The sequence below is a fragment of the Onychomys torridus genome, chromosome 8, assembly GCF_903995425.1.
Source record: "Onychomys torridus chromosome 8, mOncTor1.1, whole genome shotgun sequence".
Classification (NCBI taxonomy): Eukaryota; Metazoa; Chordata; class Mammalia; order Rodentia; family Cricetidae; genus Onychomys; species Onychomys torridus.
In genome coordinates this window covers 54229633-54257164 of record NC_050450.1, presented here as the reverse complement: position 1 = coordinate 54257164, position 27532 = coordinate 54229633, and the positions used below count along the sequence as shown (strand labels likewise).

At 41.9% G+C, this 27532-nt stretch overlaps 1 protein-coding gene across 1 annotated transcript in view; it reads left to right on the top strand.

Moving 5' to 3' along the window:
* Positions 1-27532, top strand: part of Dnah9 (dynein axonemal heavy chain 9) — a 349307-nt gene that overhangs the window by 176895 nt on the left and 144880 nt on the right. Inside the window, exons 42-45 of the mRNA XM_036196748.1 lie at positions 8714-8875; positions 13202-13398; positions 19402-19564; positions 21430-21553. Coding sequence (XP_036052641.1) covers positions 8714-8875; positions 13202-13398; positions 19402-19564; positions 21430-21553 — 646 coding nt within the window. The remainder of the gene's footprint in view (positions 1-8713; positions 8876-13201; positions 13399-19401; positions 19565-21429; positions 21554-27532) is intronic.

Here is a 27532-nt window from a genome sequence, read left to right as displayed (position 1 = left end):
CAACAAAACCAAGTTATATTTTAAAACTAAACTATTTCTCAGTAAAGATAGCATGTGTCTCAGTTGGTTCCTTTGTTCCAAGGCTCAGCATCAGGGAGACAATGCTATATTAATATTCTAGTGTACTGGGAAGAAAAAGGGAGAAGATTGACAAGAAAGGAGAAAGAGAAAAGAGAATGAAAAGGAAACAATAAGAGAAAGGAGAAAAGGGAAAGAGGAGAAAAGGAAAAAGGAAGAGAGGGAGAAAGAAGGGTAATTATTTTAAAAGCCCTTCATTGCCTGTACTCATTATTTTCATGATGAAAAGAAATATTCCCAAACTATGCAAGTTGGAGACCATGTCATAATACTCCTAAAGTATCATTTGCCGTCTTCTGCTATAGCCTCAGCCCTACAAATTCCACGTTCATTTCCAGATCAAATCAGTTTCAGATATAGTCTAGTCTGGTCTTCAACTTGAGATCCTCCTGTCACAGCCTGTTGGAGGTCAGACTAGACTATATAGTTAGATCCTATCTCAAAAATAGCAAAAGCAAAAAACCTACTATCCTGTAAAGCTTAAGATGCTGAGGATCTCACAGCATGGCAAAGTCTGTGCTTACTCATAATTAGCTCTCACACTTTAAACACTAATTGAAAAAGAGATTGTTTATATCATAGACCCATGCTTAAACTCACTGAAATGTGATGGAGTCTGGGTATTACTGTCTGTGTTTCCTAAATGAAACGCAAGAGGTAAAATGTTTGGTCAAATTCGCATTGCTCCTCACTGGCAGTGCTAAAGAAGAACTGGTCGAACATCCTTGACCAGAAGCAATCTTGCTTCAGTTCCTGACTGGACATTTGCCTTGTCATCTAGACATCTTAACACTTACTCCTCGGCTCAATATTTTGCAATAGATGTTGTTTTGGTTGGTTTTATCCAGTTGACACAAACCTAGACATCTATGGGAAGAGGGAATCTTTAATTGAGAAAATTCCTCCAAAAATTAGCCTGTATTCAAGTCTGGGAGGCATTTTCTTGATTAACAATTGATGTGGGAAGCCCAGCCCACTGTAGCCAGTGCCATCCCTGATCAGATGCTCCTTGGCTGTAACAAGAAAGCAAGCTCAAGAAGCCATGGGGATCAATCCTGCAGTAGCACTCCTCCATGGCCTCCTTATTTGTTCGTGCCTCCTGGCTCCTGCCTGGAGTCTCTGTCCTGACTCCCTCAGGAATGCTGTATGGTGAAATATACCCTTCCCTCCCCAAGTTGCTTTTGATCATGGAGTTTTACCACAGCAATAGAAACCCTAACTAAACCAGATGGTATCACCTTCATTCGGTAGAGATTTGGAGAAGTCACTGGCTAGCAGATGAGGACATGAATGCTCAGGGAGACAGAAAGCACAAGGTGGGGTTAGCCTAGGTCAGCTGGGTGGGAGCAGTGGTGGTGGGTAGTGGAGAGGTAAGAGATGAGACTACAATATAATTTGAGACCTGAAGAGGCCCTTGGGAAAGGTTTGGTGTGGGGGTATCTTTCTGTATGCTGTGAATATATGCTGTTCCCATTGGTTAGTACATAAAGCTTTTTCGGCCTATGGTAATAAAGCTTACAGACAGTCAGGAAAATCCAAGAGAAATAATGAGTGGAGAAAGGAAAATAGGGGAAGACACCAAACTGCCATCCAAGGAGCAACATGGAATGGGATGCAGGTAAAGCCATGGGACATGTGGAGATACATAGATAAATAGAAATGGGTTAATTTGAGAAGAAAGAGCTAGCCAGCAAGAGGCCTGCCATAGGCCATACAGTTGGTAATTAATATAAGCCTCTGAATGATTATTTTATAAGCAGCTAAGGGACTGCAGGGCCAGGTGGGACTGGAGAAATTTTGCAGCTACAAAGGTTTGGCTTTAGTTTATAATATTTGCTGAGCACAGCACTAAGCCTTTACACCTATTAATTCATTTAATCCTCTCAACAGCCATAGACTGTTAAAACATAAACACTGACTACAGTCAGCCTTCTTTAACCTTGAGTTCCACAGAGCTGAATTCAACCAACTGTGGAATGAAAATACTTTGAGGACTTGGGATCTGTACAGAACAGATTATTTTCTTTCTGATCAGTTTTCCACTAATAATAGAATATATAACTTATTTACCTTATCAGCTTCATTAAATATTGTACATAATTTATAGGTGGTTGAAGGTATACAGAAGAATCTGCATAAGCAATATGCTTATATTGCTGTATTTTACAGAAATACCTGAGTGTCCATGGATTATGATGCTCAAGGGGGTCTTGGAACCAGTGTCCTATGGATCAACAGGAATGTCTCTATTTCAATTAAAACATGACATAATTATGAGGTTCCTTGAACATGATCACAGAACTGGTAATCATCAGCATGTGAGGCCCCAGCTAGAATGCTCAACCCTCCTGTGTAGGTAATTTAGAACCACACAGTGCCTTCAAGAAATGGAGTATTTTATTCCAAACTCATCTTGTGTAATGGATGCAGTGTTGAGGAAGAACCAGAAAGCCAGAATGGAGGCCGAGTCTCTTGTTCTCCTGGCCTGTCTTTGCCTAACTCAAGCGACCTGAGTGGCCACTCCTTGGACTCAGTATCTCAGGCTGGCCTCTTGGCAGCCTGTCAGCTGTCAGCAAGCCACCATAGCAATGGCGACTACACCACCCCAATGGAGTGCTCCCTCCCTTCCACTCCAGCTGCACAGCTCTGCCCGTGCCCCACCCACACCCCAGAGGCCAGCTTCAAGTTCAGAACTTGACCACTGCCTCCTGTTTTCTTCCTTCCTCAACAGCTTGTCTGAAGGCCTGATGTAAGAAATGAGGGGGCTACTTGAACAGTCGATAGGAGACCTATCCTTCATACAGAATCAGCTCATTTCAAACTTTGGATGTACTTCCCTCCAAATTGCAGTAGAATTTTGTGGGCCATGGTAGCAGAAATCATGAGCCAATTTTCCCCTCTCAGGTCCGCACATAACAAATTAAGGCAGTGCACAGTTTGCACTTGACAGGCTCACAGTTGCTGAGTATTTAATTGCTAGTCAGTATGACTATGACTGTAACAGGACAAAGGTCAAGAGAGAATGGCCCTCATGGTCAAGTGCACAACCCCAGAAGTCAAAATCCTAGGTGGTATTTTATCCCACCCTCCACACTTTATTTACAGATAATACCTAGGAGAGTTAATGAGGAAAAAGAGGCCAAGGTGTACACCTGGGAAGAGCCACAAAAACTTACGCTCATTTATTTCTTTCTTTCGAAATTTCTTTTTTTACACTGTATTAAAGTATAGACAGACAGAAAGCACGCCGGTCCCTAGTATATGGCTTGGTTAATTATCACAAGTGACCACACCTTGTAATCACACCTTCCTTGCTCAAGAACTAAAATGCACCAGCACCTCCACAACTTTCCTTTTTCCTCACTCTTTCCTGCTCCTTCTACCTCTCAATATTATCCAAACTTCTAACGCCACACCTTACCTTGACCTAGTTCTTAACTTTGTAACAATAAAATTGAAGTCAATATTACTAATCCAGTCAATATTTCTGTAGTTTATTTCTGTAGTCATGTTGCTGGATTTAAAGGAAACCTTTAAGGCAGGGCACAGTGGTACAGGCTTTTACAGTACAGTGTTTTCCATAGGTTTCTGAGGGTGCTCTTTGCTGTGGTAAGATGATTTTTCATAGTTTACTAAGAACTTCATTCACAACCGAGTAGAAAAACTAAACAAATTTGTTTTCTGCTTGAAATAATTAAAACCTTTTTTCTTCCCTAATCTGATACTGTACTAAATTATGTTTATTACTTTTTTTTTTTTTTTTTTTTGGTTTTTTGAGACATGGTTTCTCCATGTAGCTTTGGAGCCTGTCCTGGATCTCACTCTATAGACCAGGCTGGCCTTAAACTCACAGACATCCACCTGCCTCTGCCTCCCAAGTGCTGGAATTAAAGGCATGCGCCACCACACCCAGCATTAATTACTGTTAAATATTGTTAACTTTGCATTCCTGGAGTATCTTAGTTACTACCTATATCCTTTTACTGTTTTCTGCTAACCTAAATAATTTCTGCATTTGTGTTGCTAAATCTGCTTTCTTGCCAACCTAAAATTATAAAATCTAAATAAAATGCTTCAGAATTTATTTTCCTTTTTTTCTTCTTCTGGAAGATTTCGTAAAACATTGCATTGTGCTTTCCTCGCGTGTTGACAGCCACCTAGCGTTTTCTTTGCAGAAGGTTGAAATTACGAATTTAACTTGTTTGATACATGTAACACTGCTGCATTTTGTATCATAAGTTTAACACAGTATCGTATAACAACTTACTAGGCCAAAAATTTCCTGTTGTCCTTATAGTGTCTTTGAAGACTGTCTGCAGGCCAAACTGTGGCTCTCCCAAGAAACTGTCTTTTTCCCTAAAGACTTCAGCTGGCTGGTGGAGGCCCACCTACACAGTGGGCTTAATGTTAGTAGCATCTGGAAAGGCTTAGGGGCCACAGACACAGCTGTGTCTGATGTTATGCCTTCTGTCATTCTGGGTATCAGTTATTTGTGACATTCCCTCTCTTCTGTCACTTCTGCAAAGAAGTTATCAGTTGCTAGTCTTTTTTGGTTTTGGTTTTCTAAATGGAAAGAAATACCAACATTTGACTTTACTGACTGTTTTGTTTTGATGTTTTTTTTAAATATGTATTACTAATATTTTGTGGGAATCTGCTGGAGTCCACCTCCAAACTGCTCCCACCTTTTGAAGGGTTCTTGAGTGGAGGAGAGAAGTATGAGGAAGTACTATGTAGAAAGAAAGAGATGATAAGAAATACAGAGACACAGGATAGCTTTGGGAGAGCCCTGGGTCAATATCCAGCCATCCAGAGCTTTATTCAAAAGGGCTTTTTATAATATGCCAAGGGGAGAGGCAAAAGACCTCTTCCTTGCAAGATCAAAGCACACCGTACAGCCACGTGCAGACCCTTCCAAACACCTGGTAAACATGCCCATGGTCAAATCATCACATTATGCAGCCCTGCTGGGTAAAGCAAGCTCAGATTCCCTGACCCTAAGTAATTTGGGCTCCCACAATATTTGTTCTTTTATTTGTTACCTTCCTATTTAACTTGAGTGTGGGATTTCTTTAGTTTACCTTCTCACTTCTTGATATGGCTTCTTACCTGAGTAATGTCTTCTTGACTCTTTTGTGGTATTCACTTTAGGGTTATACAATTTATTGCTGACTACATTTGCAACATGCCGGCTTTCCCATGTGGCATGGTTCATGACCTTCGGTGCAGCACTCAACTTCAAACACTTAGAAGTTTTTTGGCTTTTTTTTTTTTCAAATGATAATCACCTAATCCCATATTGGTTTTTTCCCTTGGAATTTCCTTGAGACTTGCCATGTTTCCCCATTCAATCCACATGCACTTTAGAAAATGTATTCTCAGATGTTGAATATAGTTTTATCAATACATCAATTAAAACAAGTTTTTTAATAATGTATTTTTTAATACATTCTTATTGGTACTGATCTTTTAAATCTATATATTATGTAAAACTTTGAGAAAGATTTGTGAAAATCTCCTAAGTGGTGTAGACATATTCATTTCTCCTTTTTTGTTTGTTTGTTTGTTTGGTTTTTTTGTCCCATTCATTTTTTACACTTTGAAGTTACATTGACAGGTGCATAGAAATTTAAATAACTCTATTTTCTTCATCTATATATGGGTATACTCATAATTAACCCATCTTTCTGAACCATTGTTTATAGATTAAATGTACTTCTTTACCTCCCCAAATAGCCCTTGCTTTAGAGTTAACTTTGTCTGATGATAGCATGGCTAACCCATATTCCTTTAGTCAGTAACTTTACTTGTCCATTGCTGTCTACAGGACACTGGACCCAGGACCCTTCATAGACATGAAAGTCTGAAGATGTTCAGGTCATTTATATGGAATATCTGAGTAGTTTTGTTGTTATTTTTATCTTTTTTCCAATTCTGGAAATTGAGCCAAAGCCTCAATCATAATACTTAAATGTTCTAACTCCATCCATGCCATGGTACTCAATGTAAGCTGCACACATCATCCCATCTACTTAGAATAATATTTAGGTTGCACAGAATACCTAAAACAAAACAAATATTTGTAAGTAGTTGTTTTTATTTGTTGCTTATGGAGTAATAACCAAAAATGTACATTTTTGGTGCAGACATAATCTTTCCTAAATATTTTTATCCAAGGTTTGTTGAACCTATATGGAGAAGCCATGGTTAGGAAATACTTCCTTTTTCTTGTGCTCAGATTTTCTATATTCTTATGCTCAGGAATACAAGACTTTTAGAAGTCAAGCCTGGCAGTTGAGCCTTTCCATAATACTGTTCGTCTGCTCATGTTGCTATGCCTAATAACACATTTGAATTCATTCTACGCAGACTACTTATACGTGTATCCTCCATTCTGTTTCCTTTCTCTCACTTCTTGTACTCTGTGGAACTTTTGTATGTCTCTGTTGTTTTATTTTCTCCCTCTTTCAAGATATAATTTTCCCACTCTTCATCTACTCAATGTCCTATCAATCATTGTTTTGTAAAAGTTTGTGTTTGTTCAGCCCAATACCTAGACCTGTGAATTGGGCTTCTCTTTCTTTTCTTCTTGGTTCATTTGGTATATCTGGCCCTGACATTCCCCATGATTTTTGTTTGACACGCAGTTCTGATTGCCTTCACCATGTGCAGGTGATTTGGAGGGTTCGAGAGCGATGTTTGCCTTTGGAGGTCGCGCTCTTCTGCTTGTCTGAGATGAAGCCCGCAGTGGCTGCTGCTGGCTTCTGTCCCTGCAGGCCTGGCACAACCCTTTGGGGGCCTCCCTGACAGTGTTAAGCATGGTTCTCCTCTGCGGTAATCCTTGCACCCAGTTTTCATCCCCCTACTCCATGAGACAAGTCAAGACCATGCAGCATCTTATGCTCCCCCTTGTCTCTGTCTTTTCCTTTTCCTAACTTGTATCCATTGTTTGTGACTTGATAAAAGTCTCAAGAGGAAAAGTCAGTGTTAGTTCTGTGGCCCATCTCTCTTCTATCTTATCCCCTTAAGTCTTCACTATCTTGGTCAACAACTGAAAATAGGGAGCTTTAAATAACTTCTCTGTATTTTCTTCTTGATCTTAGTGGGTTGGTTCAAGATCAGCCAGTTAGCTATTACTAAAAAACTGAAATCTTGATGAAGGTTTTTGCTATGCCATAGGGCAATGTGTAGAAAATTTAATAGCCCACTCTGTTTCAATAAGAATTCATTTCGGGGGGGGGGGGGTAGAGAGATGTAGTTAAAAGCATGTATGCTCCTGAATTCAGGTCCCAGCACCCATGTCAGGTAGCTCATAGCCTTCCATAACTCCAGATCTATGGGATCTGACATCTCTGGACTTTGGGCACCTACACTTATGTCCATATACCCACATTCAGGTACATGCACATATATGTAACTTTTAAATATATCTTTCAAAGGGAGAGTCTGTTGCAAATCTATGCCAGGCAGCATGCTAGGTACTGGTGATACAATGACAAAACTCAACTGTAGTCATAATGAAATCCATTTGTTTTCCTCTGAGAGTTATCATAAGCTGCAATAAACGAACTTGGAGAAAAAAATAATCTGAGGAGATAATGATTCTATATTTGAGATTTATACAGAAAAGATCCTGTGAGGTATATCAGAGCAGGTACTATTCAACAGAAAAGCATCTCAGAAGTCTTTAACAAAGGCATTAAGGAATGGAATCATGAAAGACAAGCATAGGAAGTAAACAAGGAAGAACGGAGGCACAAAAAGTGTGCAAGATCAGAAAGACAAAATTAAAAGTGGAAACTAGTCGTCAGGGGAGGTAATGATGAGAATGAACATGCGGAGAAGACTGTAGCAATGTTACGAACAGATGTCTGTGTTGTGTATGAATAACAAGGAACCATTAAGTGGCCCCATGTCCTCCAGGACAAGAAAGCAACGAGAGTAAACAAAAAGATGAGTTTAAAGCTAGATAGAAGACTTGTTGATGTTGTTAAATCTGCCTCCGTTTTCTTTTTCATTGAAAGCAGATGTTTGTGTGTTGGCTAATAATAGCAAAGAGAGGTGTTAGAGACTTGAAGAGTCAACACATCTCTGTAACACCTAAGAAGGGAATTCAATCGAGATGAACACATTGGATGCTGATCTGCAAAGGCCAGCTATTCCCATCCTATCATCTGTCATGATTCTGATTTTATGCAGTCAATCATTGTCAAAATCAATTTTCATAATAAACCATGTAGGACTGAAAAATAACATGTCTTTCCCCACAAACTCCTTCTGAGCATTCCAGATGTCCCCTCCATTGCAACATACTCTTTATTGAGGTAACTCCCAGGCACCATCCCAGGTTGGACAAAATGCTCTAGAGCAGTGTTTCTCAACCTGTGGGTCACAATCTCTTTGGCAAACCTCTATCTCCAAAAAATATTTACACTATGATTCATAACAGTTAGCAAAATTACAGTTATGAAGTAGCAATGAAATAATGTTATAGTTAGGAGTCACCACAACATGAGGAACTGTATTAAAGGATCACAGCATGAGGAAGGTTGAGAACCACTGTTCTAGAAAGTTCTTTTAGCTGCTGTCCTTCTGAGCTGTTGCTAACATTATCTGTTGTCTGTTTTCCTGGCAGGGCATTCTCTTCTCCTCCGTGGAATGTGTGAAGTCCACACAGGATCTAGTAAAACTCTATCTACATGAATCAAATCGGGTTTATCGGGATAAGATGGTGGAAGAAAAGGATCTCGATCTTTTTGACAAAATCCAAACGGAGTTCCTCAAGAAAAATTTTGATGTAAGTGTTGCCTGTGGCTTTATTTATTTTAAATATGTTTAAAATCAATGAATAATGATTAACATGCAGATGATCACCCAAATCAATCTAACCCACTAAATTGGGGAATGACAGAGCTTGGGCTGGAAAAGGAAATTCTATCATGATTTTGCCTGGTCAAAAAGGCAAGATGTAATTTATTCATAGATCTCACACTGAAAGGATCTCTGGAGAGTATCCAATCCATAGGCACATGTGATACTGAGTCCCCTCTGAGCTCCCCAGGTGACATCTCTGATGGTGTGCAGCATCCTGATACTGTGAGCTCTCATCTCTCCCATGGTCGCCATTTTGAAAGCGTTAATAACTGGAAATATGGAGCAATTCTGAAACAACATTTAGAATGACTTCAGACTCTAGTTGTTGACATTAATGACTTCATATATTTCCTTGTCCAGAGATCAGAGAGAAGAACTGCTGGTGATCTCATCAGCTCCTTCTCCTCCCACTTCCTTTCTCCTCTCCTACTTCCTTTACTATGGAATAGAGCTTTGCTATACAGCTGAACTGTTCTTGAATTCACTATGTATCCAAGTCTCTATGTAGCCTAGGCTAGCCTTGAACTCTCGATTTTCCTGCCTCCCACCTCCTGACAGATGGACTCGCAAGCGTGTGCCACCATGTGACCCCCTTTTCTGCTAAACCATCATTTTGTGACCATGATACTCAAAATGTAACCTTCAAAACAGTTGGAAACAGGTCTTGATGGAAAGAGTAAAGAAGGGTTTCATATTATACCCCTCTCTTGGAAACTTATGGTGGATTTAACACTTAAACCCAGAAGTCTGGAATCATCCTAGTTCACACACCATTTTGCAAATACATTGCACCCTAAAACCCATTTGCCTTTGTCAAGAGCTCCAAACTCACAGAATAACTAGAACAGAGAATGTGCCTTGGATACCAGAACACTGCCATTCTCAGTGTCAAAATTATGCTGCAGCTACCATGGATCTTTCAAGCGGAGCCCCATGTTTTCTGTCCTCTTTTGAATTAAAAATAATCAAACCCGGTCTGTCATTACACTGTGCTGTCTCTCTACTCAATGAATTAGCCTGTCTTCTGTTGTTTTAACAAAATACCTTAGGCAGGATAATTTAAACTTAGATGTGTGTGGAGCATAGATCTGGAAGCTAAAAGTCTAAGATGGTGTGGCCTATGGTTTGGCCTCTGTGAAGGGACTCCTGGTGGCAGGTGCAGAGGTAGGAGGGACAAGATGCTGAAAGGAGATGAGATCAATGAATGAGGCTCACTTTTCAATAATAACACACTCCTGGAAGAGTTGACAGCACATTGCCCAAGATTAGAATCACTAGCTTCAGAGTGCAGTGTCTGCAGTGAACTAATCACCTTCTGTCTGGACCCACCTTTTAAAGAGACCAGTGTCTATCACATAGCCCACTAGGGATCCAGCAGCCAACTTGTAAACCTTTGCGGAACAACCCACATCCACACTGCAGCACCCCCTCTGGGTCCAGTCCATATTTTTTCCTGGTAAGACCCTCTGAGGATGTCACAACCCATCTCAGTCTAAATGGCCAACTTCCTGGTGCTTGAAAGGAACTGTTAAACTCACTTCTACCTCCTGCATCATTTTCATGGAGCCTGATGTTCAGGTCTCTCCCATCTTCGATGCCTCACTATGAGTACTGCAGAGTTAGCCAATTTGTGTACTTGTAGTTAAATTTGCAGATAATCTTTGCTTTTATGAGTTGGTCTGTGTTAGAAGTTTAAAATCAATACTCCATGTTTGAAGTAGAGCTTCTTGTGTGGGTTTGAATGAAAAGCGCACATCATTTGATCAGAGACCAAAATATAGTTCACACGGCCATTATTCTGACAACACCTGGGAAGACAGCTGAATCCCCTGGCCTGCATGTATCCTAGCACTGGGACAAAGTTGCCAGACTGATCACAAAGTGATTTAGCCCCTTTTTTTAAATCCTCGAGGTCCCTGACTTGTAGCTCTGGCTGACATAGTGTCACTATTAAGTATGCTTTGATTCACCGTATTTGGTGGCTTCCTCTCTCCCTTCTACACAACATGGCTCTGATCATTAAACTGGAGGCTTGTTTTGTTCATCAAAGAATCTTTGTAGAAGAGGCTTTTCAAAACTGCACTTTCCTTTCTCTTCTGATAGATCCTTAGTGTAAATCGACACCCATCAGGATCAATCCAGTATGTTAGCTTGTTCTCAAGATGGGCCAATGCGTTTCTGCATTCCTCTTCTGTGATTTCTTATTTATTTTATTTTTATTTTATGTGTATGGGTGTTCTGCCTGCACATATGTCTGTGTACCATGTATATGCCCTGGTGCCCCTGGAGGCTGAAAGAGGGCATTAGATCCTCTGGAACTGAGGTTACAGAGAGTGGTGAGCTACTGTGTGGGTGCTTGGAATCAAACCTGGGTCCTCCTGAAGGGCATCCGGTCCTCTTAACCACTGAGCCATTTCTCCAAACCTGTCTTAGAGTAACTATTACTGTGATGAAACATCATGACCAAGAAGCAACTTGGGAAGAAAAGGGTTTCTTTCATTCACAGTTTTACATTATAGTTCATCATCAAAAGCAGTGAGGGCAGGAACTCGAGCATGGCAGGAACTGGAGGCAGAAGCTGAGGCCATGGAGGGGTGCAGCTTATTGGCTTGCTCTCCATGGTTTGCTCAGTCTGCTTTCTTATAGAACCCAGGACCACTGGTCCAGGAGTGGCCCCACCTCCAACAGTCTGGGCCGTCCCTCACATCAATCACTAATTAAGAAAATTCCCTACAGGCTTGCCTTTAGTCTGATCTCATGGCAGCATTTTCTCACCTCAGGCCCCCTCCTCTCTGATGACTCTAGCTTGTGTCAGGGTGACATAAAACTAGCCCACACTGACCCTATTGTCTCTTCTTAAACTAGAAAAAGCTTCTTTTTTGCTTCATTCAACCTACCTAGATGTCTGGGCAACTGCTGTTAAAATCAACAAGGCTAGAATAGGTTAGGGTTTTGTTTTTTTGTTTTGTTTTGTTTGTTTATTTTATGGGCCTGAAAAAACCCTCAAAAGTCAGGGCAAATTGGATAGTCAATCTAGCCCCCTTTCTTATACTCAGACAGCAGGCCTGGTTTCTCTGTGTGTGGTTTGCCCTGCTCACTTTCTCTCCATTGTGTCTGGTGGATCTTGCCCAAGGAGTTTATAAGGCTAACACTGTTGTGACTTAGCCCTGGCAGTGGTCCCTACTGGTCATCTGTTTCCCACAAGGATTTTGTAGTCTGAATTTTAGAAAGCCCTCCTGGGATACCTCACTTCTATATTTCTTCCCACATGAAGTCTTGGGTATCTAGATTTTGACAAGCAAATAATTTGCTTCTGTGTCCTCTAATGTGAACTAACAATAGCAGCCTCCAAAATACTTAGCCAATGTGTTTGATAATGAAGAGATGAAGAGCTGTATCTGTTTAATTAACCAAATTGTACTAGTCATTATACAACATGGTAATGTTTGTCCTGGGGTAAGATTTGACAAACGGTAAGACAGAATCCTTATGAAAGTTTTTTGGTTTTGGTTTTGATTTTTTGGTTTTTTCGAGACAGGGTTTCTCTGTGTAGCTTTGGTGCCTATCCTGGATCTCACTCTGTAGACCAAGCTGGCCTCAAACTCACAGAGATCCACCTGGCTCTGCCTCCTGAGTGCTGGGATTAAAGGCGTGTGCCACCACTGCCTGGCCCTTATGAAAGTTTTATAAACAGTGCACTCCACTCTAAATGTTTTCATATTATGAACAACCTTACATAGAGACCAGCAAACTAAGGATAGGAGTTACTAGAATATTCTTCAGAAACCAAGTCTTCTCTAAGGGTGGAGCCAATCTCACAGGAGACATGTTTTATGATCATGTTGTAGGTTGAAGAATAAGAACCATTGAAATGAATGTAGAGTAAGTGAGGCCACTGGGCAGTGATCCCTTGTATCCAACATTGCCAAAGAAGGTCCTGCTTAGAGAAATCCACCTGTGTCCTTATCCAGTCTTTTGAAAACAAAAATATTCTTACAGTGCTTTAAAGGTGGATTCCTCCCATTCTCCACTTCCCACCATTAATCTGTAAGGATTAACAAACAAGGTTTATGAGTTCCTGGATTTGGTAAACCCAGGGTAAAAGTCCACCTCCTAGGGAAGTCTCAAAGAGGAAGTAGCTCCGATGCTACTTTTCATGGAGCATGTAGAGAAAGAAGGTTAGGGTCTCCACCATATGTGGTACCAAACAAGAGCACAGAAGAGCCTCACCCCTGTATCTTCTCACCAGGATATTGAAGAGATGCTGCAGAAGACCCAAAGCCTGAACATGTATTGTCACTTTGCAAATGGCATTGGTGAGCCCAAATACATGCCTGTGCAATCATGGGAACTTCTGAGCCAGACTCTGGTGGAAGCCCTGGAGAGCCACAATGAAGTCAATGCTGTGATGGACCTGGTTCTCTTTGAGGATGCTGTGCACCACATGTGAGTGTGCAATCTCTTCCTTATGTCCTCTTTGTGACTTTTCTTTCCCTGTGTCGGGGAGGTCTCATGCAGTTATTCCAAGTCATTTTCTTTTTTTCTAGATATTTTAAATTAATTCTTTGAGAAATTCATGCTATGTATTTTGACCAGATTCCCCACCTCAAACCAGAACAGTTCCATTAAAGCTAGAAGTCAGCCACTGTTATCTATCAGTGAGGGTCAAGATGGCTGCTGGTAGTGCTACAGCTGCAGCTTTACCAATGGCCGTAGGGGCAGTAGAGCACAGGGCTCAGCTCAGGCAGAATTGGGTTTACTTCCACATTCACATTTACTGTACCTGTTTATAATCACAGCAACACAGACATTTGAGATCATAAAAGAGGCACCAGGACCCCCCATCTACACACACACACACACACACACACACACACACACACACACACACACCTACCTTTTCCAAGTACACATATATTTCAAAACTTAAATATTACTATGCATGCTCGTACTATGTAGTCAATTACTCACAATAATCATCAGCATGCCCAGATAACTTACCCTCACACAGTGTGCCTCCTATCTAGCCCTTTATATTGTCCAGTCTGGGTTGACACTCTTGGTGCTTTCCAGTGTCCTTCTGTCCTGCACAAGGTTCTGGGTCTTCACTGCTAAATTCTGACTGAAGTGTGGCTGGCCCCTGAGTTGAAGGAAGCTGTTTTCCTTTCCCACCCATCCCATGAACCCCGGAACTCCGAGAGGGACAGGCTCCTTATCCTCATCCTCACCACAATGGTGCATTTAAACCATTTCTCCCTTTTAAAAGATGCATTTGTTTGTGTTGTGTGTGTACAAGTGTGTTGCCTGTGTGTATGTATATATGTATACCGTGTACATGCCTGGGGCCTGTAAAGGCTAGGAGAGGACATCAGCACCCTTGGAACTGGGGTTACAAGTGGTTGTGAGCTACCATGTGGGTGCTGTAAACCAAATCCAGGTAATCTGCAAGAGCAGTAAGTGTTTTTAACCACAGAGCCATCTCTCCAGCCCCCTCCCTGCTAACCTTCGGAAGATCCAGTCATTCTGAAGCACGGGCTTTCTATTTTCACATTCCTGCCCTCTCCTTGACAATGTCTACTAATGCCCAGTCACCTCCCCTCATTCAGCACCTGGGTGGTCTTCTTCCCAACATCTAGCCCTTGTCTGTGTGTTCCCTGGCCTTTTAGGCTCCTGTGACCTTGGCTACATGCTCAGACCCTCAAACACATACTCTTGCCCAGCATGTCTACTATCAGTGATAAACCCACTTTCAGAGTCTGAATTACAAATATCTCTGTGATTCACAGGTCCGTTTCCCCCTTCCAGTAGCCTCCCAAGCTCTGGCTGTTCTTCAGCTCCATCAGACTGCCACTTATGGGCCAGATGCTGTATCATACTCCCATATCCCTTTCCCTGCCGTGTCTTCTTGGTTCACAGATAGTTATCCCAACCCAGGCTTCCCTAACTCTACTGCCAGTGTATCTGTGGTTCTAAATACAACTCCAGTTAAGCCACACTGCCTCCTCCTCATCCCTCTCCCAATTGTTGAAGAAAATCCCCCAAACATGATGGTTAATGTTGCTTTATATCTGTGGCCAGTCAAATTGGGTAGGCCCTAAACGTGGCCTGAAATTCTCCCCCTCTACTCTGGGGACTTCCTTCTCGTTAGCTTCCTGAGACAACTGCAGATCCACACTCATCTTCTCTTCTCAAACCCTGACAGTCCTGGCCTGTCTTCAGTTACAGCTAGAGAACACAAATTTTATTTCCCTGAGATAATGAAAGTGACTAGAAGAGAATGCTCACACTCACCTCCTGTGCACATGGAGCCTACCTGACCCCCCTGCCTCATGCATCCCATGCACAAAGTCCCATCAGCCTTTCCATTTCAGCTCAAGAATCTCCTTGTTCCTTCTGAAGGCCAGTCACTCCTCCTGTTGTGGTGTCCCATCCCTTTTTACCTCCTTGGTAACCATCCTTCTTCCTGTAATTATCCCCCCTTCCCTCCCTCTTCACACTTTACCCTGTCACTAATTTCTGGGTCATATGTATCAGCATGCAAACATTTTCAATTGTCAAAAACAGAATAAGTTGTTTCTGGCCCAGTCTTCCCTTTCATCCACTACCCCCATTTCTCTGCTCCTGTTCACAACAGAACCCATCACAGGGGCAGTCCATCCATACCTGTCACTTTCTCCCCTCTGCTTCTGTCCTCAACCAGCTCTTCTTGCCATGTGAGCAAGTCACTGTAAGCATCCCTACCTACCTCTCACTAAGGTCCAATGCTAGGGCCAGGTCCACACCTCATGGTCCTTGGTCAGAGTCTGCATTCCTTGTGATTTTCCACTTTGTTTAACATCCACCCATCCATCCACCACCTCACCTGTGCTTGGGGACTAGATACTGTCTACACGGCTACCTCCGTACATCTTCAGGGAGGCAGCCTGGCCTCTTCTCTTCCTGGAAGCCCCTCCGATAACTCCCTTCACCATGCTGGCAGAGTCTGCTCTGCCCTTGCTGAAGGCTTTACGCTAGATCTTTACTTCACTTTGGCACAATCATCATCCAGCTTTTCTCTTTGCCACTTTGTTTTTCCTCCTCCCGTGTATTTTCAGCATGGTCTCTTTCTCCTCTTAGAATCCCAGTAGTTATTAATCACACAGACCTTCAGATGTACTGCTTTTGTGCTCCAAAAGTCTTATTAGTCCTCCAGGATGAGTGTGTGTGTGTGTGTGTGTGTGTGTGTGTGTGTGTGTGTGTGTCTTCAAAGAACCAGCTTCCTCCAGCTGTGCTGTGGGGCATCTTCAGCTTTTGTTTTTAATCTCTCAGAAATTCAGTAATGGGCTTAACATAGACATCCTTGGTTTTCTAGCCCAGGAGTCCTCTAGACTATTGATCTTCTTTTTAAAGTTTGTGATTTAAATTCAGAGTCCCTTGCCCTTGTCAGAGGTTGCTAATGATGCCCCAGCTGGAGTCTAATGCTGACAGCTGCAGACTTACCCATTCTAACTCAGAAACCTCATCACTAGCGATGAATTTCCCATCTAGATATTGAATCACAGAGTCTGTGCTATGCTGAATTCAGGCCTACAAGAGTAGAGTTGGGTACCAAGTAGTCCAATGACCAGTTGGACCCCAATTCTTCCTCTAAGACTGCCCTCTGCTCCAGCAATGCATTCCAGTCTCCACCATTCCTGAATGAGAATACAGGGCCTGAATGCTTGACACCAGTGTCTCCTTTCATCAGGCACCAGTGCAGATGCAGAAAAAATAACAATCCCTTGCACGGAGCATAATGAAAAATTACAGACAGCTCCTTAAATGTGATACTGAGTGCAAACACTGGGTTTTGTTTCGACTTAATAAAACTGTATTGGATAGCTTCAATGTGCTCATGCTATAATGGATACAAAATGAACATGCACACTCTTTAGGCATGTGGAAATGATAGTTTAATAAGAAGGCAAGAGAAGGGTAAATCTAGCTGGTAATGACAGAGCACAAGTTCCACAGTTAAATAAGTGGAGTGAAAAGGGAAAGTAATAAAAGAAGGAAATGTAGGCCAATAAATAACTCCTGAATATTTAGGCAGACAAGTCTTAACCACACAGAATTTGGTGCCATATGGATTTAAGTCCTAAATATTTCTCTATCTCTTCTAAAGCACCGAAGGAAAACAACAGGGGTAAAAGTGAGAATTGAAGGGGACTCAGAATGCACATGAAAGGACCCCACAAATTTAGAAGTGAGCCTTGGATGAAAAAACATGAACAGAAAATGCACAAAGGAAAAACATCATGATTCAGATACACAAAAAGTATTCAACTTTCTAGAAAATCAAATTAAATTCAAAACTATAATATTTAGCTTTTTAAATGGTTAAATATATGTGTGTGCATATATAATAAATATATACATGCATAAATGGGGCCCATACCCACTGTATGCTGCTGAAGGAGTTGTTGATATACAAACACTTATGCAAAGGTTTCCTTCCCAACGGCAAATATGTTCCACAGGAGAGATGAGGCAGTGAGAACCCATGGTTTCTTATGTTGATCATGACCAAGTCATACATGCAACTTCACATGCATGCGTATTTTGTTAACTTGTCAAACCCCATCTTCTAAAATCACTCCCAAGAACTACCACCACCACCACCCCCACTGAGGTTAGCCAGAACTTAATTGTTCGCTATTGTTTGTTTTGAATATGGAGTATCATCATTAAGACAGGTAAGGGATGCAGGAGTGTAGTGTATATAATCCAAGCTCAAATGGATCCTCTACTTCTTAGCCAGAAGTACAACACCCAAATTTTAATTCTCATATCTTTGTCCAAACACCACCAACACTGGAATTCACTGACTTACACTGTAACTCAGTAAATGCAGCTCAGTGTGTCCTTGCCCTCCAGCATGGTGGAAACATTGGGTCAATTGTTTTACTTGAGAAGAGCACAGATGAGCACCACCATTCTGAAAAGCCTTTTTTTTTTTTCATTAAATTTCCTGAGCCATTAAAATATTGCCTTGCTGTTTGGCTCAGCAAGGAAACTCACTCCCAAGGAAATGATTGGAGATATAAACAAAATGTTATGACATATTATTTGGAAGTGGAGATACTGGAAGCTGCCTAAGTTTCAAATAATAGGGTATTTCAGACAAGCAAACTATTGTATTTTTATTAGCAATACAATATTGATATTATATATGGTAGTATTCCACCTTCAAATGCACGGCTTAGGAGACTGCTTAAAGGCTCGGAGAAGTCATCACAATCTACAGCTAAATGAAAAATTGGTCTCAAGACATTATATTTAATGTCTAGAGGGTAGCTTGGTGGTAGAGTGCTGCTTATCATTGTGGGGACATGGATTTGATCACCAGGACTGAAAACAAACAAAACATTATGCTCATATATAAGCTGCTGCCCTCAAATTTTAAAAGCTACAGGATAGAAATGCATTGACATTTCAGATGTAATAACCAAATATATATTCATAGACATCCAGACACACTAGTCTAGAAGGCCACAAAATTAATGTCAGCAGGATTTATTGCTAGACAATAGAATTGTGGGATTTTTTCCCTATGTTTTCTATATTTCATATAATGAGAAGCCATTAGGTGCCCTATATAAGATCCACTGCTGGTGGAGATTAATGGAAGGTTGGCATGGCAGCCTGAAGGAGGCTGCCAGTATGTCATTTGAGGGAGGTCTCAGGTTGGGAGTGGCTTCCTTTGGAGGTGATGATCTAAGCCCAGAGGAAACTGAAGTACTCTCCCATTGCTGGGGTGGAGAAATGAGTGCTGGAAGTGCTAAGATATTAGAGGGGAAGAATCCAGAACCCAAGGAAGTGAGTGCCTTGAAGGTTGACATTCAGCATCTGCAAATATCCATTGCTTGAACATCAGCATCCGGGAAGGGTGAGAGGGCAGAGACTCAAGCCTGGAATCCCTGCTTTCTTCCAGTTGCTTTAACTTTGTTCCCTTGCTTCCTAAGACAGACACTTCTTGCCTTGCCTTAGCAGCTCTAGCCTTCTCTGATTGTTTTCCTAATAACATGTTTTCTACTTTTCTTCTTTTTCATGGTCCCTCTCATCCAAAGTCACAAATAGGTAAGAAAGAGGGAATTGGGATAAAGATAGGTTCAATGAGGGAGAAGAAGAAAATCACCCAGAGTCCCTCTCCAGCCTCACCACTCACCCTGTCAGAACTGCCAGGCTGCCCTGGACTTTTCCCTGATTCTTCCTGGTTCACTGGGGCCTCTGGATTTAGGTAAAACAATGACAGTTGCATTGCACTTGGGTAGGAAGGTGACACCAAGTTTGGGGACAAGCTATGGAAATTCCCAGAGTTCAGTTGTACCTCCAAGAAATGTTTCAGCTTCCTCTCCAACCATCATGTTTTTCATGCTTCTTACTGTGGACAGTGGCCTTTGTGATAGGCTTCTGCTTTCTCCTCCTCAGCTGTCACATCAACCGAATCCTGGAGTCCCCTCGAGGAAATGCCCTGCTAGTTGGCGTAGGAGGGAGTGGTAAGCAGAGTCTGACAAGGCTGGCAGCTTTTATCAGCTCCATGGATGTGTTCCAGATCACCCTGCGCAAAGGCTACCAAATCCCTGACTTCAAGGTAAGTTCAGCGACTGTGGGAGGAGACCCTGCCTCTCTCCGACCACCTCAATCCTTGTCATCTTTCTTTGGTTCTCTGCATCCCCTACCCAGAACCTCCTATTAATTTTCCATTTTCTCCTGAGTTCCCAGGCTGGTAATAGGAGGGGCTCTTTCCAGGGTCAGCACTCTTTCCACAGTGTCCTTTCCAGGGTCAGCCTCTAGGAGACGTCATCCACCCTTTTACATCAGTGTGCCTGGGCTCTTGCCCTATCTGTATCAAATTTAGCACACAGCTTGCTAGCTGCTCTAGTAAACAGTCTGATGAAGTTTTATAAGAAATTCATATTTTAAAAGAGAGGGAATAACCACTGCTTCTGGGACCTTCTGGGACATTTTCGAGTTTCAGATAGAAGCCACAGTCTATGGTTTGGACAGTGAATAAGGACAGTATACACAACTTTCAAAGGTCATTTGTCCAGCAGCCTCTTGTATCCACAGCCACAACCATGTCACTGTAGAAAGTTATAGTATAATTTCCATCAGGAATTGTCCTTTGTATTCCTAGAAGAACTCCTACCAGCACTAAGCCAGACCTACCCACCTGCCCTCATCATCCCTCAGGCGTGATGAGAGCACTGGATATTCACTTTTTCTCTGAAGCCACAGCCCAGTTTGTCAACACTGGCTGCATCCAGGTTTGGATGTGGTCTTTCTTCAGTGTTTCCAAAGACAAGCCAGTGGGATGGAAAATAAGCATTTACAGCATGGTGTTATGCTAAACCTTGGCTATGTACCCGAACCTCTGGGGTTTTCCAATAATGCTGATGTCTGCCTCCCTCCCCAAGACATGCATATTTAGCTTGTGTGGAAAACCACCTGGGCACAGGCACTGCTCAAAGGATACTGTAAGTCAGTGGTTCTCAATCTTCCTAATGCTGTGACCCTTTAAGATAGCTCCTTGTGTTGTGGTGATCCCCCCTGCAACCATAAAATTATTTTCATTGCTACTTAATAACTATAATTTTGCTACTGTTAAGAATTATAATGCACATATCTGTGTTTTCCAGTGGTCTTAAGTGGCCCCTGTAAAAGGGTCATTTGTCCTCCAAAGCAGTCATGACCCACAAATTGAGATCCGCTGCTTTAGGTGATACTAAGATTTAAGAAACACTGTCTTAGATCATAAGTATAGGATAAGAACTGTTAATCCAAAAAGAAGCCTTTGAGGTGTTATTTGAACATTACTGAAGTTCTACAATAAAAGAATGTGTGACGTAGTTAGGAAATCAGCTCTTAAGGGCACTAGGAAGAATTAAGCACAGTGGGATGCAATGTAAACCTTGGTAAGAGTTATACTACAAGGAGCCAAGACAGTCACACTGGATATATTCAGGGCTTGGCATCTTAGCCCTGGATTTCATCCATCTTCAGCTTTGACTGGGTTTCCCATAGGGTTGCACCTATGTCTGTGTTCTCCAGCACATTTTTTTTCCAATCAAAGTCTTTCTCTTTGAGCTGGTCATAGAGCACGAGGCATTGCTGGTATGAGACACATTTATTCCCATAGAGGTAGCCCCTAGTACATGACTTTTCTGATAGCTTGCCTTCTGGAACAAGTTATTCACTTACTTGATGACATTAGTAAAACCGTTGAGCAAGGACCATACCTGTCCTTTGGAAAGGACCACCTCAGTTATTATTCTGCAGGAGCTGCCTAGACATGTGGCATAGTTCCCTACCCCTTGCTGAAAAGTAGCACTCCTCCCTACCTCTCACTGCCGTCTTAATTGATGTCTAACTGATGTAGATAAGCAAATGCTTCCATTCCTGAAGACTGAGTTGCCGATCTCTTCTGAGGAATCCCTAATATTGACACTCTTGCAGGTGGACCTGGCCAGCCTGTGTCTGAAAGCTGGGGTGAAAAATCTCAGCACAGTGTTTCTCATGACTGATGCCCATGTGGCTGATGAGAGGTTCCTGGTGCTCATCAATGATCTCCTGGCATCGGGTAAGAAAGTCTTTACATTTGAAAACCTCTAACAAGGTCTGAATCGTTTAAAGATGGAGAGGTGGTCTGAGGTCAGGAAAGTCAGGTTGTAGGCAACAGAAAACTCATACAGGGAAGGGCTGACTTGCCAAAGCCCTCCCCAGGGCTGTTGCAGCTTACAGCCCCACTGGCTGTTAGACTCTATTTTCACTGTGGATCAGCACTAATTTTGAGACTCTTTGTTGGATAAGATCTGATCAAGGGAAGAGAAGCAATTAAGCATCTGAAAATTTTCTAAGTTTGGAGAGTAGATACTGTTTCCTCAGAATATCCATGAGAAAGAGAAGGTGGAACATATGTAGGTCTTCAGAGTGGTTAGACGCTGGGAGAAGACAGGGAGAGAAGATGCCCCAGCACCATGGGGGTGAGGTCAAGTCAACAGCCAGTTCAGCAAGGATTCAGGACTTTGATGAAGAAAAGTGGAGGCAGCAACAGACAAAGAAATTCTGCGTATAACTGTCTTCAGTCTCCAGTGAAGTCCCATGAATTGCCAAGGGCCTCACAACTGAGGAAGTAGGAAGCTTAGTTCTTGCAACTTCGTTGTTCTTACTTACTTAGGAATTTATGATTTACATAGGCATTCTAAAAACCAATGATGTATGTTTGAAAACATGTACATAGTCACATGAAAAGATAAAGCACACCAATGAGCCAATGTAGTTGATAAATTTTACATAAATACATATTAATGTCAATAAAAGAGACTGTGCATTCAAATATACATGCAAACCACCTTTTCACCTGGGTCAAGAGCACATTCAGTATACAGATGTCCTACCAGTTTCCTCTACTTCAAAAACTCATTCCTCCAGGACCCACCCCTGCTCCATTTCATACCTCTTTGTCTAAGGACTATAATCACAGAATATTTCTCTACCATTTCCCCCATACCATAAGTGTTACATTTCAGGATGATGTCACTTCTTCAGAGTCACTGTCTGCTTTATGCCATATGCATATAGCATTGCCTCCTGTGGTATATGACAGTCATTCCATAGAGAACCAATGGCTTGTGACCCAGACCATGCACTAATAGGTTCTTTCATGGCTTGTTTCTAGTGAGGAGCTCTATCCTGGACTCCTCACTGTGCTGGCTTCTAGCATGACACTGAGCCAACACTTATTTCTTTCCCACTTGATTCTGCTTAAACTAGCTTTATATCTAAGAGTTTTCCTGCCAATTTGTATACTTTTTCTCCTCCAATCACAACTGTTCCCTTCTTAAATATACCTTATCGGAGTATTTAACCTAGAATCTCACCACACTTTTTTTTTTTTTTTTTTTTTTGAGCTGAGGATTGAACCCAGGGCCTTGCGCTTGCTAGGTAAGCGTTCTACCACTGAGTTAAATCCCCAACCCTCTCACCACACTTTTTGTGATTGTATTAAAAGAGAAAGGGATCCAATTCTCCTCCCACCCGAAAGCTATCTTACAACTTAATTTCTAAAACAACTAAGAGAATAAAACTGAGTTTCTAAAACTTACAGCTTTGGAGATGTTGGGCATGATGCCAGTTTCACCCTGTATTTCATTTGGCGACAATCCAGCCCAGTCACCTTCTCCTAAAATAACATCTGAGACACAGACATTGTTCAGCTTTAGCCAACTGGAATTTCATTCCTCAATGAAGTATCTTTTAATTTCTTTCATTTAAAAGGCAACTCTGTTGAAATGCAGATGAATTTCTGAAGCTTTGCCCAATAGAAATGCAGCCAGCCTGCTTGGGAGCCATTAGGTGCATGGTTTCTCATTCAGGGTAGTTTTCCAAAGGTTGTACTTTGCCCATATGTGTTAAAGTGGGGATTGTTGGATTTTGTTTGGTGTGTGTGTGTGTGTGTGTGTGTGTGTGTGTGTGTGTTTAATACATTCCCCGCTGTGGGATGGTCTTTCTGTATGCTCTATATGTATGTGAATATGTGTTGCTACTATTGGTTAATAAAGAAGCTGCTTTGGCCTATGATAAGGCAGGTTATAGCCAGGCAGGAAATCCAAGAGAAAGTCAGGGAGAAGAAAGGCAGAATTGAGACAGCCGCTTAGAGCTGCCAGGGAGAGGCATAGATTAGTAGAAATGGGTTATTTAAGATGAAAGGCCTAGTTAATAATAAGCCTGAGCCATAGACAAAACAACTTGTAATTAATATAAGCCTCTGTATGTTTATTTGGGACTGAGTAGCTGTAAAACTTCAGTCTACACCTCCTTTTTAATGTAACAACGTCAACAGAGAGAACTAGAGTGTATCTTTTACTTTTCACTTTCAAATAGATAACTTTTGGCTGGAAAGCAACTGGATGCTGGTCTAGTCAAGACCATAGGGGTTCCTAAAACATCTCTCTGGAATCCTTCAGTTCTGTGGAGTTGTGCTATCACTCTGTTATTGGAATTCACAGTGGAAGGAGGAAACTATACCTTGTATTTGAAGGTCAGAAAAGTTGGACTCTAGAAATAAGGGAGAAATCTGCCACAGTGAAAGGCTGGGTTGTGAAAGATTTTCCCAGACCCGATGCCTTGGGTGCTTGTTCCTGCAAATAATTCAGGACATTGTAGTAGTGATCTGCAAGTCAGGATGGCTGTAAACATGCAATAAGTGTGTGCTACCAGTTCCACCCTCCCCCAAAACGTCTGACCCAAAGAGCCAGTAACCTCATGCTGTAGGATGTGGTGTTGCCACCCACACTTTCAGTTCTTGATGTTATGATATTGTTGCCAAAATCAAGCTGTGATGACAATGCCAAAAGAAAAAATAGAAAGAAGAAGAGCCTAAATGATGACCCTCTTGTTTTCTCCTCTTTGGTTCTAGACCCTGTATCTGTGATTCCCTCCCTGCGTCAGCCTTCCCTTTATAATCTATATGTATATGAGATAGCCAACAGATGCTGTTTTCTCTCTACCTATTTCTGAGACTGTCCCCATTTGTCAATTTTTGCTATGACAAATTATGGTACTTTTTAACTCATGTCTTCTCTTTCAGGCATCTCCCTGGTAAAATAGTTGAGGCAAGATCTGTCTAAACCATACTCCCTTATTCCTGACTGAGTACAGTGTAAAACCCAAGATCCTTTAGTAGAGGAGAGTAGTCTTTCTGCATGCTGCCCCCTCCTCCCATTGCTACCCCACTGCCTGATTATGAGTTAGCATAGTTAGCATGAGTTAACCATAGGATGTAGGTGGGGTCAAAGTGGACAAGCAAGTGCAATACAGTATCAAGCACTTCTGTTTCATCCCAAGCTCTGACTGACTGAGCCATACTAAAGTAACAGAGTCTCTCATACTGTGGTGGTTTGAAAAAGAAAAAAGGCTCCCAAAGAGAGTGGCACTATTCTTAGGAGATGTGGCCTTCTTGGAGTAGATGTGGTCTCACTGGAGGAAGTGTGTTACTGTGGTCTCATCTATGCTCAAACCACACCCAGTGTGTTAGTATTACTTCCTGTCGCCTGAGGAAGCACCATGTCCACCTGCATCCCGCCTTGCTTCCCACTATGATAATAATGGACTAAATCTCTGAACTGTAAGCCACCACAATTAAGTATTTTCCTTTATAAGAGTTGCCATGGTCATGATGTCTCTTCACAGCAAGAGAAACCCTAAAACACACATTTACTGTACAAATGCTAATCTGGCTTGCAAAATACTAAAGCATGTGTCCTGTAAACACCTGGGGGTAGAGATGAGTTACTAGAAGGAAAGTTTTAAGATGTTTAAAGAGTCTCCAACTCCATGCACATCACAAAATTCCCTCTGACAGCTTTCATCAAAGCATCATGTTAATATATCACAGAGCAAGTGACAGGATTCTTGTCAGAAATAAAGGAACACATCTGAAAATGGGAACTTTGCTCACAGTTCAGATATGTGTGTCACCAGACACACATCCAGTGATTTTTTTAAGTGCCTAGGATCTTGAGAAGACCAGCCACAGCCAGCAGATGAGCCTGGATGACTTTATAAATGCCCCAGCATCTTGGGACTAAGAATGGTCCACAAGCTCAGAGCAGCAAACATTATCTACAGGGTCAGAAAGTAAATACTGCAGGCTTTGCAGATCACCTAATCTCTGTCTCAGCTGTTCAACTATGTCACTGAAATACAAAAATAAGCACAAACAATACATAAACATAAGGCCATGACTGTTTCCAATAAAAATGATTCATGGACAATAAAATTTGAACTTCACATAGTTTCTGTGTGCTTGTAAATATTATTTTATTTCAAACATTCACAACTGTCTAAGAATGTCCACAGTCTTAGCTTGTGGGACATACCAAAAAGAGACAGCACACAAAATTTCACCTGCAGACCCATAGCTCTTATCTTCAATATGCACTGTATTTTAGAGAAACATCAAAAGAACATCAACTCTGCATCTTTCGAATGATAGAGGTGAAGAGGATGCAGACCCATCAATTGCAAATATCTAGGATGGGGGCAGGGCTATCACACACTCACACACAAGGAAGTGCAGGGAAGTTCAGAGGCCACAGAACTGGGAACCCTGACCACTGTAGAAACCATGAGTGTGGCACAGGCCACCTCCCTCTGAGTAGTCTACAGAAACAATGGGAATGCTGAGCTGAGCCCCACACCCCCAACACACTAGATACCTTTTATTTTCCTAGCAGCTTTTTCTGATCTTTGTGTTTAGCAGAAGAGGCGAAACCAAGTTACTACATCAGGAAGTCCTTAATTTCAACTAATGATAGCCCAAGGCATTTTATAGGCATGCCACTTATTTTTTTAGATATTTAATTTTATGTGTATGGGCATTGTGCCTATATGCATAGCTGGCTGTGCACCAAATGTGTTCCTGGTGCCCATGGAGACCAGAATAAGTTGCTAGATGACTTGGAACTGGAGTTAGTCGGTTATAAGCTACCACGTGGATGGGTGCTGGGTATTAAACTCAGAACCTCTCTGAAGAGCATCCAATGCTCTTAACTGGTGAGCCATCTCTCCAGCCCTATTTTGATCTTTCAAATGATTTAGATTATTTGGCAAAAGATTCCTACGTGGGTTAGTGCAGGTGCAGTAGCAGTTCAAGGATGTGCACTAGTTCATAGGAGTAACAAGATCATCGTTCTAGGCACACTAGTATTGGAGACCATTGGCTAAATTGCACACTTTGGGGACATCAAGGTCTATTGAAGGGAGCATGGGCAGGGAGACCCCCAAGAACTTCTTCCATCTGCAGCACTGACATTGCCATGCTGTTTTGGAGACGAACAAAGGCTCCTAAGAGTTAAGGACCTAATGGGATCTTGTGGATGGTTCTGGGTCCAGATGCACCGTGCTAGCATGATGGTTTGTTCCAGAAATGTATAAGGGCTTTCCTGACACCTGTGAGATTTCTTAAAGCCTCATATCATGACAGTGCTTTTTAACTAGTTAGCTAATCCACGGCTTCCTTCATTCTTTCCTCTCTCAAACTCAGAGCCCCGAGACTGATCCACACCATTGAACCAGAGCCTCTCATCTACTTTGGGCCCCACAGTATCTTTGCAGTTCCTCCTGGCCTCCCTCATTCCTACTCCACCTCTTAAGATCAGCCCTTTCATCTGAGCAGGAGCCATTCCAAGTCAGATGTTCTCTCTCCCATCTCTTCTTTTGATTTCTGCCTCGCTTGCTTCCTGGCTCTCAAACATATCTAAACCTGCCCCTTCTAATTTAAAATATATTTATTTCTATGGTGTGAAATCCAAACAACAACCTTAGATCCTTCTCCCAGACTAAATTATTCCAAGAATAAAATTCGCAATATTCACATTATCACCCCCACACTGACTGTTTTCTTTAGAAAATATTTTAAACATTCAAAAATCAGTAAAACAAACACACTTGGGATTGGAAGTGATGTTGAAAGATTAAGACTTGTCCCTGTGTAGATGAGAGTTTCTTTAAGGAGGTGTTCCACGGGTGCTGGGTGACTTGATTGTCCAATTACATG